The 13,529-nt window shown below is 48.9% G+C and overlaps 1 protein-coding gene across 5 annotated transcripts in view; it reads left to right on the top strand.

The window, feature by feature from the left end:
* The first annotated feature begins 4,064 nt into the window (after window positions 1–4,064).
* The window catches only part of MGLL (monoglyceride lipase), a 140,713-nt gene continuing 131,248 nt past the window's right edge, over window positions 4,065–13,529 (top strand). For 2 of the 5 annotated variants that reach the window (XM_011971292.1, XM_011971290.1), the window contains exons 1-2: window positions 4,065–4,409; window positions 5,654–5,798. In XM_011971292.1, the coding sequence (XP_011826682.1) occupies window positions 5,674–5,798 (125 nt within the window). In that variant the 5' untranslated portion in view covers window positions 4,065–4,409; window positions 5,654–5,673. Of the gene's footprint in view, window positions 5,184–5,653; window positions 5,799–13,529 lie in introns of all 5 variants that reach the window. The other 3 variants (XM_011971291.1, XM_011971288.1, XM_011971289.1) reach the window with 2 other exon arrangements.

The raw sequence follows: 13,529 nt of genomic DNA, 5'->3' as shown, positions 1-13,529 counted from the left end.
ATAATCCCAGTGCATTGGGAGGTCACAGTGGGAGGGCAGCATAAGGCCAGGAGTTCAAGACCAGCCTGGACAACATGGAGAGATTTCTTCTCTACCAAAAAAAAAAAAAAAAAGGTCTTGTACAAGAAGAATAAAGTGAGAGCAACCAGCCTATTCAATTTCAAGATTTATAGAGAACTTCAATAATCAAGACTGTGTGGTATTGGTGGAGGAATAGACACAGACCAAGGAAACAAAATAGAGAACCCAGAAATAGACCTGTACAAGCAGGCCAGTTGAATTTTACAAATGTGCAAAAGCAATTCAATGGAGGAAAGGCAGCCTTTCAAACAAACTGTGCTGGAGCAATGGGACATGTAGAGACAAATGAACCTTGATCTAAATCTCACACTCCAGACAAAAAGTAATTCAAAGTAGGTTACAGACTTAAGCATAAAATGTAAATCTATATAACTTTTAGAGAAAAACAGGAAAAAATCTCTTGAGGTAGGACTACAGAGTTCTTAGACTTGACATCAAATGCATAATCCATAAAACAAAAAATTGATAAATTGTTTCTGATCAAAATGAAAACTTTTACTCTGCAAAAGACCTTGTTAAAAGGATTAAAAGACAAGTTACAGACTGGAAGAAAATATTTGCAAATCACATATCTAGTATCTAGTAGACTAATGTCTAGAATATACCAAGAACTCTCAAAACTCAACAGTAAAAAATCAGCAAGCAAACAATTAGAAAATAGCCAAAAGGCTGCAGTGAGAGGAGATCGTACCACTGCACTCCAGACTGGGTGACAGAGTGAGACCCTGTCTCAAAAAAAAGAAAAAAAAAGAAAGAAAAGAAAAGAAAGAAGGAAAGGAAGGAAGGAAGGAAGGAAGGAAGGAAGGAAGGAAGGAAGGAAGGAAGGAAATAGCCTAAATGATGGGCACGGTGGCTCATGCCTGTAATTCCAGCACTTTGGGAGGCTGAGGCCAGGTGGATCACCTGAGCTCAGGAATTTGAGACCACCCTGGACAACATGATGAAACCCCATCTCTACTAAAATACAAAAAATTAGCCAGGTATGGTGGCCTGTACCTGTAGTCCCAGCTACTCGGGAGGCTGAGGCATGAGAATTGCTTGAGCCTGGGAGGTGGAGGTTGCAGTGAACCAAGAAGGCGCCGTGGCACTTCAGCTTGGGCTACAGAGTGAGGCTCAGTCTCAGAAAAAAAAAAGCGGGGGTGGGGGGGCAAGAAAATAGCCAAAAGACAAGAAGAGACATTTCACTGAATGGGATATATAGATGGCAAATAAGCACATGAAATAACACTAGCCATTAGGCAAAAGCAAATTAAAGACCATAGTGAAATATCATCACTACACACTTAACAGAAAGATTAAAATTTTTAAAATGGTGACAACACTACATGCTGACATGAATGCTGAGAGACTGGATCTCTCCTACACTGCTGGTGGGAATGTAAAATACTACAGTCACTCTGGAAAACATTTTGGCATTCTCTTTAAAAACTCACAATTTCCATACAGCTCAGCAATTGCACTCCTGGGCCCTCATCTCAGAGAAATGAAGACTTAGGTTCACACAAAAACCTGAACATGGAGGTTTACAGTAGCTTTATTCTTAATCATCAAAAACTGGAAACAACGCAGATATCCTTCAGCAGATGACTTGTTAGGCACACTGTGATACTTCCACACTGTGGACTGCTACACCCAACCACCTGGAATTACGCTGAATGAAAAGGTGAATCCTAGAGGTTATGTACTTTATGATTCTATTCATAAAATATCCTTGAAATGACAAAATTTTAGAAATGGAGAACAAAATAGTGGTTGCCAGGGGTTCTAGGGAAGTGAGGATGAGAGGGAAGTGGATGTGGCTATAAAAGGGTGCCACTTTGTGGGATGGAGACGTTTTGTAGCTTGACTATAGATACTGCATCAGTGTCAGTATCCTGTTGTGATATTTACTGTGGTTTGTGAGAAGTTGCCATGGCAGGAAACTGAGTAAAGGGCACATAGCATCTCTCCGTATTATTTGTTACAACTGCATAAGAATCTACAATTATCTCAGAATAAGTTTAATTACAAGAAAAAGCCAGATACAGAACAATAGGATCTGTCTCTTAAGTCCCAAATTCCCAGTTGGCTGGCCACACACCACAGTCTCAGTTCTATCCATAACCAAGTTTTGGGGATCTCTTCAAGTTTGCAAATGTCACTTCTACTGAGATCCCTCTGACAACTTCAGTTAAGGCTCTCCTCAAAACCTTTTTTTTTTGAGACAGAGCCTTGCTTTTTCACTCAGGCTGGAGTGTAATCACTGCAACCTCCGCCTCCTAGGTTCAAGTGGCTCTCCTGCCTCAGCCTCCTGAGTAGCTGGGATTACAGGTGCCTGCTATCACACCCAACTAATTTTTGTATTTTTAGTAGAGATGGGGTTTCACCATGTTGGTCAGGCTGGTCTCGAACTGCTGACCTCAGGGGATCCACCCGCCTGGCCTCCCAAAGTGCTGGGATTACAGGCGTGAGCCACTGAGCCCGGCCTCTCCTCCAAATTTTCAAGCTGTGTATTTTAAATCATGAAATGTTAGAGCCAGGAACATGTGAAATAATGGCTTGATAAAAGCATCCATCAGACCCCCAACCACCCTTCCTTTCAATGAATTATAACCCACGGAAATCCAGTGCACTTAGCGTGTCCAGCTTTGAGTGAAGCCCCCAAGCTTCCTGCCCCTGAGACTGCTGCCCCTCAACCTCTCTTGCATGGATTCTGTAGAGCTGCCCGGACCAGAAGTCACTTGGCCACTCCTCTGCTCCAGGCGTGGTGGCCTGCCGGAGGCCAGAGAGTGGGTGAGTCACGCTCAGCAGTGCCTACAACTCAAGCCACTGCTCAAAGGCTGTTGTTTTATTTCTCGAGTTAGACCACAGGCTCTACAACAACCTGGGCCTCATTGGACACACACAGTGTGACGCTGAGACACAGTTCTCAATGCTGCTATGGTGTAGAATTTTTTGCAGAGGAGGAAAGACAGGAAGGCCTCTTGAGGTCAGTGTGAGTCAGGGACACTTCACTGGGGCATAGGTATATCACTCACAGGTTGAAGGTGGTAGACTGAGGCTCAAAGAGCAAGTGGAAGAGCTAATGTTCAACCCAGGTGGTCTGGAGTCTCAGTCCAGTGGCCGTATCCTCCACGGCCACGTTGCTAGTTATATTGGACAGAGCTCAGACTGTGCCCCGGCCTGTGTAGATGCACCAGAGGTTTTATCTGGGGGTCACAGCCACTGGGCATGGGAGGGTTGCTGGGGATTGCCGGGAAGGGATAAGGCATTTGTAGGCATACACCATCTGCTTTTACACTACCGAGAGTCACGTGGACCCCCTCCAGCATTTTTTTTCCCCCGAGATGGAGTCTCACTCTGTCACCCAGGCTGGAGTGCAATGGTGTGGTCTCCGCTCATTGCAACCTCCGCCTCCCGGGTTCAAGCGATTCTCCTGAGTAGCTGGGACTACAGGCGCGTGCCACCATGCCCGACTAATTCCCCCTCCAGTACTGTATGTGTCTGACTGCATGAGGTGTGAGTGTGTCTGTGTACGACTGCGTGTGTATGATGTGTGTGTATCATTGCAGGTGTATGATGTGAGTGTGTCTGTGTATATGTGTGGGCCAGGTGTGTAGTCTGCAGATGTCTGTGCACGTCTGTGTCTCTGTGGGTTGTCTGTGCCTATGTCTCTGCATTACTTTCTATGTGAATCTAAGTGAGTTTGTGTGTCTCTGTGGATGTCAGGTGTCTTTGTGTCGCTGGGGCTGTGTGTGTGCATGCATGTGTGGTCTGTGTGTGTCTGTATGCATGTAGTATCTCTGGGATGTGTGTCGGTATGTCCATGCAGTGTAGTGACTTTGGGAGTGCACATGTGTGCACGTGTGGTATGTGTGCGGCCCTGCGCGCGTTGTCTGTGTACGTGCGGTGCCTGTGGGTATGTGTGCGCGCGTGTGCCCGGGGATGTGGTGTGTCCTCCTGCGCTGAGGCTCCGATGAACCCAGCTCAGTTCAGGCCTCCCTGATAGTCCCCGGGCGGCCACCCCGGGGCGCGGCTGTCCACGAGGCGGGGAGGAGAGGAGTGCGTGGTTGGGTCGGCGGGCGGCGCCCCCGCTCCTCCCCGCGGGCCGGGCACACGTGGGCCCCGGGCGCCGCCTCCCCGCGCCGCCCGCCGCCCGCCGGGTCCCGCGCGTCCCCACCCACCTCGGGCCGCCCCCGCCGCCGAGCCGGCCCGGGGATAAAGTGGCGGCGCAGACGCCGCACCCTGTCGCCGCGAAGCCGGTCGCGCGCAGCTCGTCCCGGCCCTAGCCCGCCGCGAACGAAGATCCGCGGCGCTCGGGGAACGCGACAGCGGCGCTCGTGGCCCCGGTAACTGCCTCCCGGCCCCCGCCCCAGCCTGCCAGTGCCGCCGTCAGGGGTGGGGAGCAGCATCGGGGTCCCGGAAACACCCGGCGTGAGCTCCCGCTACCCATGTGTGCGTGTGTGTGTTCACGGTGTGTGTGCGCGCGTGTCCTTGTGTGCGCGCGTGTGTGTGCGCGCGCGCCCTCCCTGCTCCCTCGCACCAGCCCCCAAACCAACTTGTCCCCATCAACTCCATCTTTCTAGTCCCCACCTTCCCCGGTGCAGACACCGGCGAAGCGCCCCCCGGTTTTCCCAGGGGCATTTCCGATGACAGCTGCGGGGCTACATGTCCTGTACTGTCGGAGACGCGCAGGAAGCAAAGTTTGTGAGAAACCTTGGGGGCGACTTTGCCTCGGGCACCCGCATTTGTGCGTCTGCGAGGTGCCTCGGTGTGCGCCGAGCTAGTTTCCCAGTTTCCCGGGCCCCTCCCTGCTCCGAGCCCCTCCAGCGATTTGTTTAGGAAAAGTGATGACATGAACTAGTAGTGGAGATTCGCAGCGCCGCTCCCCGCCCTGGGGAGGGAGGGGAGCCCCGGAGAGCCTGCCAGTGGGAGCTGGAAGCAGGCTCCCGGCTGAGCGCCCCAGCACGAAAGGCAGGGTCTGGGTGCGGGAAGAGGGCTCGGGAGCTGCCTTCATGCTGCCTTGGGGCCGCCTAGATGAGGGAACAGCCGGGTTTGCCTGGTTCTGATTCTCCAGGCTGTCGTGGTTGTGGAATGCAAACGCCAGCACATAATGGAAACAGGTTTGTCATGTATCCTTGGAATTTCAGATGGGAGGAATAATCTGAGTATCATCCACCTCATTACTGTGCCCACTTGAAACTGTTCCTTGGAGATTTTAAGATAGATGGGTCTTCTTGCAGCTGGGTCTTTGTACCCATAGAGCTGACTGTAATTTCCACTTGATTACAGCTAAAATAGTCTTTAAGATGAAGTTTCCTGAAATGATTTAAAATAAACACAGATGGGAAGGGGGAAAAGCTGTAATGAGGCACTTAAAAAATAAAGTGAGCATTTTCTTAAGAACAAATGGGATTTTTCAGTCTTGGAGAGGTTTGCAAGAAATATATGTGTTTTTTAAACCTTTGAAACGGAGGGGTTTTTAAAACTGCTTTTAAAAAAATGTTACTGACTCTGAACTAGGCTTTTCTCTCCTATCCATACATGTTCTTGAGATATTTCTGACTTTGGAATATGTCACTTTTCCTTCTAGGATCTGAAGACCCTTCCAGAATGCCAGAGGAAAGTTCCCCCAGGCGGACCCCACAGAGCATTCCCTACCAGGATCTCCCTCACTTGGTCAATGCAGACGGACAGTACCTCTTCTGCAGGTACTGGAAACCCACAGGCACACCCAAGTAAGTCTTCCTTAAAGAGTCACCCCAGGTGACAGGGGAGCTTGACCCCTGCTTCTCCTCTGGTCGTTATCATGTGCCATCTGGGGCGGGGCCGCTTTCTCTATGACCTACTTCCCCTGCTATTTTAACGTTAGGCTGAGCAATGTTAACAAAGCTAAAATGTATACTTTATAATTTTTAAATTAAGAAGCAGGAATTCTTTTTCCATTATAACAACTCAGATATGGATCCTACCGTATGGCAATTTTCAAAAATTCCACATGACTTTATTTTTTGTACTGGAGTTGATTTCCTGTTGTACAGGCATTCATTTAAAATCAAACCCAACAATTAAAGAAAATCCCCTAGATGGATGAGAAACCCGAAGTAATACATATATCTTCACCTTTGCTCTCTTTTCCTGCTTGTTTCTGAGCTTCAGAAGATGGCACACATGTGTCACCAGGAAGACAGGGGCCTGGGTATTTCCTTCCGATTCCTTGCCTGCTCAATTACTTTGTACATTTTCCATCAAGGATTTGTCTTGCTATTAGAAGCAGGCATTGGGACTACACACAAGACAGTTGGTCTCCTGCTGCTGCTCCCTCCTCTTGGATGAAGCAGGAAAACCCTGCTTGTGTGTGTTATTTGGAAAAAGAATTTATTTGTGGTAACCAGTTGGCCTGGTGACAAGTGAACATTTCCTGTTCCAGGGACATTTTACCTGTTTTGTAGGCCTCTTGTCTCCTAGGGATCATTGTGTGGTTGGATCATGTCTCTCTTTGTGCTCCAGTAATCACCCAACCCTCACACAGGTGTAAAATTTCTTCTCTGTCTTCATCAAGGTATGATTCAGGGAGCCTCACATCAAAAACACAGAGATACGGACTTTTAAAACCCGGCGTAGAGTCACAGCTTCAGGGCAGCTATACATACTGACTACGGTTTCTCTCTAGTGTTTTGAAGTGTGTAATGTGCTGAGAAGGGTTCCTACCAGTTTTGGTAATACATTTCTTAAAGAATGTGTCTGTACGTGCATATGCATTAGAGGAAGTGTGGGGGGTTGTCGAGCATTATGATGCTAATTAATCATTAATTCTCCACTCTGTCTTAACTGGCTGTAGAATTGCTCAATCTTGGATTAATTTCTAACAGATTAGTGGTTTGTGGTAATTTGATCAATATACAGAAAGAGGACAAATAATTGAAAATAGAAGTTTTTAATCTGAGTCTCCGACTTGGGGGGCTTTGTTGGTTAAGTAGTGAGGTTGTCCTAGTTCGAAGTCAACAAAAATAATGAGGTTCTGCAGTCCTGGCACAGGGGGAAGGCGGTGGGTGAGTGGGTTAGAAATGGTCCGGTTGGCTGCCCTGCCCTCTCCTCGCCTGCGGGTGGTTTTCACAATCTCTGTGCTGAAGTTGCATTGCAGGGAGCTCTCTCTGCTCCGTTGCTTTTGCTCTAGTTAGAAATGATAACTCAACTTCTTAATTTAAACTGGGCTGCCTCTTGGATGTCAGCGTCCGCCTTATGGTGGTTGCTGATGGGCTTAAGAACAGGGGTGGATGGTTGAGGCAGTTCGGCCCCAGAATTTGGAAGAAACGTATGGGTCTAGAAAAGGTTAAGGGAAAAAAATATTGAGGGCAGGGGTACTGAAATAGAAAGAGCAACAGAACCATGAGCATGTGTGGCTCAATGAACACTTTCTGTTGTGTTTTCCTCAGTTTACCAAAAAGGAAGGGGCTGGCTAAGGTCCTGCCTGCCCTGCCTCCAGCCCCTGGAGATGATGCAGAGGTCCTGGAGGCCCCTTGCCATGACTCATGTTAACCCTGTGCTTGCTGGATCTTGGGGCAGTCTTGGGGATCCTAGCGTGGGGGCTCAGGGCAGACGTTTGTGCCAGCCAGCATGAAACACCTCTGTATCTTCATAACCGAGAGCAGCTGCTCAGCATGCCTGCCCTCTTTCATGATCTGGGAGACCCCCGCAGCATCATTATAATAAGTATTATTATTATTGCCTGCACAGAATCATTCATTCTGCTTTTAGGAAGAGGGAGGGGACCTCAAGTCACCAGGGCTTCAATCTTTCCCCCCAGTCTCTTTACCCCTCTTCAGCAAAACCACGGCCTGGCTTTGTGCAATCCTACCTCTTCCCAGTTAGGAAGAAAGAAGGGAGGAAAAGCAAGGGGCAAAAAAAGAGGAGACTGAACCCTCCCCCACTACTCTTCCAACTGTGGGCAAAACCTGGGTTAAGAGCACCTCATCTCCAGCCCCGCCTCTGCTCTCTTTCTCATAGAGGCCCTCAGGACCTCAGAAGCCACCCTGGGGGCCCGTGGGTATCTTATTATGCAGAAGGATCTGTGCCAGCCTCAGTTAGTCAGTACTGGTTTGGGTGGATTTTCTGGCCAATCAGTTACCTCCAGCTCCTGGAGCCTGCCATGAGCACCTACAAGGACATATTGCCCTCAGAGGACCTGCTGGGTTCCAGGACTGGCTCTTCAGGTGGCTTAGAGCAACACCAAGCCACAGGTGTCAGCCGCTGCACTGGGAACCTGGCTTAACCCGCTTTATGGAAGCAAATTCTGTCGTACAAACATCAGCCTCTTCAGACTGGACCCTGAGAAAGAGAAAGCATGTCTTGGGTTAGCCTTTACCGTCAGTGCTGTTTTTAACATAGCAGGCCAGAGTCTCTATATTTCATCATCAGGAATCAGAGCTTAAACTCCATTTGGCAGTGCCAAGGCAAATTCATGCTGTAGTATTTACAGTAATAACAAATCTTATACTTAAGGCATGGCAGAATTATCTCATATTAATTGAGTGCCAAGTATGTTCTAGGGTCTGGACTAGATTCTGTGCACACATGATCTCATTTTACCTTCACATCAATCTGTGAGACAAGTATTATTATTCTTACTATTCCCATTTTTACAGATGAGGAAACAGAAGTCCAAAGTTACAAAGTATCTTTCTACAAATGACCCCTGCTGGCAGTGGGGGGAGGCGGGGGGATTTGGTCCACATTCTTCTGACGTGGACCAAATCCAGTGGTTCTCCTTACACCACCAAGCAGGACAGATTTTGTGTTTATAGGTAGTGTTTTCCTGATAAATTTTTAGATTTTGAGTTGGGGTAAAGATCACTTCCTAGGGTAAAGAGGAAGAGAATAGTGAATTCTCCCTAATCGTTTGCTCATGACATATTAAAAGTGGGAAATGACCTGGGTTCAGTGGTACACATCTGTGGCCCAGAAACTCCAGAGACAGAGGTGGGAAATGCCTTGAGACCAGGAGTTTGAGACCAGCCTGGGCGACATGTTGAAATTCTGTCTCTTAAAAAAAAAATAGATCAGAGATATGTGTCTATTCTGAAAACAACAACAACAACGAAAAAGCGGAATTTATGCCCGTGGCTGACTAGCTGCCTCATCCAATTCAGCATGCTGGAATTTAAAAATATTGGCTGGGTACAGTGACTTACACCTGTAATCCCAACCCATTGGAAGGCCGAGGTGGGTGGATCACCTGAGGTCAGGAGTTCGAGACCAGTCTGGCCAAAAGTGGTGAAACTCCCTCTCTACTAAAAATACAAAAAATTACCCAGGTGTGGTGGCAGACGCCTGTAGTCCCGGCTACTCGGGAGGTTGAGGCAGGAGAATCGCTTGAACCCAGGAGGCAGAGGTTGCAGTGAGCCGAGATTGCGCCACTGCACTCCAGCCTGGGTGACAGAGTGAGACTCCATCTCAAAAAAAAAAAAAAAAAGGGTACTGGATCATGAGCAAATGTCCACTGATGCTATCACAGGGTGATGGAGACTGGCCCATGGGTGAGGGCGAGCTGCTTTGTGGGCTCTTGAGCTAGGAAGTCACGGTTGCTCTTGTGCCTCTTTGAGAAATATTTAGCACCTTTGAATTCAGCCCACCAAGTGGCTCTCAGTTCATAGAAAGGACACCTGGAAGTTAACTGTGAGAATTCCTTACCCATGAGAATGACTGAATGGCAGTGCTTGGGTGGGGGAAAGGGTGTGGTGTGAAAACAATGTGCAATTTGATGACTTAGACTCCAAAAGTATCCTCATTTGACACTGGAATGACCAGGAAGGCTGGAGAGCAGGCTGTAATTATATGATTATACAACTCTGACCCCTCCCAGGCAGTGAGTTCAAGGTATGGAGCAGACCATATTTGCTGTTCATCTGCAAGGACCGGTGTGAAGGAGGTGCTGAGTAGAGGGGTACCGAGTGGACACATCTCACTCGCATCTTTCTCTAGCGCTAGTGCACCCGTCCGCTCGCGCACTTGGCCTTCCCGGCAGCCCCTCAACTCTGAAGAACTGGCCCACTTTCTTTTCTGTAGCTTCTGTTAAGATGATAACAACTGGTGTATTGAAGGAACTGGCTCAAAGTTTGATTGTCCCTCCCTCGCTGGTGTCCCAAAGCACATCCCTGGGAGGCCAGCCCTCCCCACTTCCTCCAGAGCCCTGCCCTCAGGCCTCCAGCAAGTGCTTCCTCCTTTTAATCTCTGTTTTGCATTTTGTTCCCAATTTGCCTGCATTTATGGAGACCTTCTGGAACAGAAGCCCTTTCTCTGAACCTTATTGGCCTTGCCTTCTAGTCCTTTCTCGCCTCAGACCTCGGTCACGTGGCTTTTTCCCTCCAGGAACTTTGTAACCACCCCCTCCCCATGGCTCCCTCCTCTCCCACCTGGTCTGCTCCACCGGTCTGAGCTGCCTCGGGGCCAGGTGCAGCCTGCATGGTTTTCAGGAATTTCCTGCCGGTGACGTGGAGCTAGGTGCTGCAAGGGGAACACAGGCAGGGGAAGGACTAGCAAGGGAGATCTGGCATCGTTTCTGGAACCTGCCCAAGCTCTCAGAACTGTGGCCGCTTTCAGTGGATCTAGAACCAATAAGACAGGGCTCCCCACTCCTGCTGTTCCTTCCCTTGCTCCTGGGGTGGGGCTCAGTGATGGCCCCCATCACAGCCCTCCTGTTCCAGGCCCATGTTGATCCCTTTCTCCATGAAGTCTTCACTCCCTGTGTGTGTCTGCAGCAATGGGCAGTGCCATCCTCAGGCACTTCCACCACCTATGCCAGTTTACCTGGAGGAGAGGCCATGCCCTGAGGCCTGGGTAGATTTAAGTGGTATAGAACATCCCCGCTTCTTGCGTCCTTGTAATGTCCTCCTCACATCAGCCCCGAGTCAGACACGGGTGTGGCACCTGTGGCTCTAGGAAATAAGGGCCCCTCCCAGCCATCTGGATCCATCTGGAGGTGAAGAATTTTCACCATCTGCTTGGACATAATTCCATCCCCACGGCCTTCCGGAGACTTTGTCCTCAAAGGTGGGACTGGCTTTTCTTTCCCCGCCCTTAGGTTTTCTAACCAGGTTGTCAGCCGGCTGTTTAGTGCTTTCTCTCTTGCACCCCCTGCTTTGGGGGTTTGTTCAGTGTTCTGGGAAGCCTTCTGCACGTCCTGTTTTCTTCTTTGAGCGTAGAAGGGAGTGTGAATTTCCATCTCCTCAGGCCGCAGCTGCTGAACCCTGTGGCCCTTCTGAACTCATGCCACCTGCGACCAGGTGTTCCCGCATCACCAACCAGCTGGTGTAGCACAGATGGTCCCTGGGGTCAGCTAAATCACACAACTTATTGTCCCTTCAGGTGGCCATTTTGAACTCCGCTCTGTCAGTCTCTGCAGGGGTGAGGACGGCCTGGCTCCCACTCAGTGCCCCTCGCATGCAGCTCTGTGGCTCCCCCATACGGCTCCTTGCTCTACTCTCCCAGGATCCAAAGCAGCAATTCATTCAGCAAATACTTCCTTATTGATGTCTACATGGTCCTTGGGTGCCAGGGTGGGGAAAGGGTGGCAAAGATCATGTATCTGATGAAGGGGTGGGGATGGACCAACACATGGATAATTATCATATGATGCAGCCAGGACCTAGAGGCAGGGCTGCTGCTATGCCATGCAGAGCCTTTGTGCAAATCAGACAGAAGTGCCCACTGGGCAGAGGCTGCCCCGTGAGTTGATGAGCAAAGTGTGGGCTGGGTCGCAGCTCCTACTTGCCCTTCTGTCCCGTGGCCTGGATGGTGTTCCACCCTTGGAAAGGGCACGTGGGGGAGAGGACCCAAACACAAAAGTATGAGCCAAAGGGTGGGTGTAGGGGTCCCAGCTTTGTATCTCAAATAACCAGCCAGATGGAGAGGTTCATAGTAATCTAGGTGCAAGGCGAAGAAGGCCGAGTCATGGCAAAGACATAGCACTTCGTGGTAGCGGGGGATGGAGAGATGAACAGGGACCGTGCCTGAGGATGCATGGGCAGCAGAGGGAGAAGGAAGGTGACTCCCAGGTGTCTCCGGTGTGATGGCAGAAGGAGCTGGTGTTATTGAGGATGTGGGAATGTGGGATTCTCCTTCACAGCACACACCTTTAGCATATTCTCAGCTCAGAACACGGTGGGGCTGCTGTGTGGCAAGGAGGACGCATGGGATCGCCGCAGGCTGCAGGTCATTTGTTGGCACAGCCCTGGGATAAGCCAGGAGGGGAGTGAGGAGAAGGAGCAGTGGCCAATGAACTGATTACATTTCAGACGCCACCATACAATATGAATCAATATGAATCACGAGTGACTGTGCTGAAGGGAAGGAAGGAATCAGCTTACACTCTCTCCCTACAAGGAGGAATCAAAAGTGAAGCACCTTTGACTTATGTCTGTTGTTCCATAAAATTTACTCTTAAACTCTGAGAAAATGGGCCCTACCATGCATTTTCTAGCAATGACATTATTTTTAGTCAGATTATTGCATTTTAGTAGCACCTGTATGTTATTTTGTCCATTTTAAGAATTTTCAGAAGTTTCTTTTTCTTGTATGAAGCTGTTATTTCTCCTTCTGATGCTTCTGCTTTTGTGATAGCATAGCAAATTGTTTTATTTTTAAACAGGGCATTTCTTTAGGGCTTTTTAAAAATACTGTTCGAATAGAAAAGATCTTTTGATGGCAAGAGGCAAGGCCGGCTGCTATTCTTGCAGTTGAGTTTTTCAACAGCTTCGTTAAGGGATAATTTCTTCCAGTTGCTGTAAGAATGTTCTGCTGATACAAATCTGGCTTTATTTTGCAGTAGAGTCGAAGAAAAAAAATAGCAGAATAAGCTGCTTCCTGAATAGCAACCTTTGTCCACCATTGTCTATTTATTGGCACCTTTTGGGTTTAGATCTTAATCCCAGATGCACTTTGTCCATGAATGCAAACCAAACTATTGGTCATTGTATACACGGAGGAAATGGTCTTTACTGGTGCAAATTTTTACAGCTGAGATGACAAGATGACCCTTGTCCCATATTGCAGGGTCATCCAAGGTTCTTGTTGGTAGGAGGTTCTTTTCATTTCACATAGCCTTGTTCATTAGGGGATGGGGGTGGGGATGCAGCGGTGGTCGGCGAGTGAAACGGGGTGACATTGTTCTCTGTGTGTTTGAAGCTGTAAGAAGAGCTGTGTGCTGTGTGTCCCTCCACTTGCAGCTGGCCCAAGCTGACCTTTGTGGCTGTCTGCTAACATGCCTTGCTCCCAGGCTAACGCTGACCATTTGTTCCTGTGCATGGTGTTCCTCACAGTCTCTTGTATATGATGATGAGAAGGTATGCCTCACCTTCCCCCAAAAAGATTCAAACCACATGCTTCTCAGGGAGTCATAGCTCTAGTGACAGTCTGAAGAGAGGATGGGAGAGAGGGAGGGAGGCAGGGAGGAAAGGAAGGAAGGAAGGAAG

This window comes from Mandrillus leucophaeus, unplaced genomic scaffold (genome assembly GCF_000951045.1).
Source record: "Mandrillus leucophaeus isolate KB7577 unplaced genomic scaffold, Mleu.le_1.0 Scaffold121, whole genome shotgun sequence".
NCBI classification, from domain to species: Eukaryota; Metazoa; Chordata; class Mammalia; order Primates; family Cercopithecidae; genus Mandrillus; species Mandrillus leucophaeus.
The sequence above is the reverse complement of the archived record's forward strand: the minus strand, read 5'-3'. Positions and strand labels throughout refer to the sequence as shown.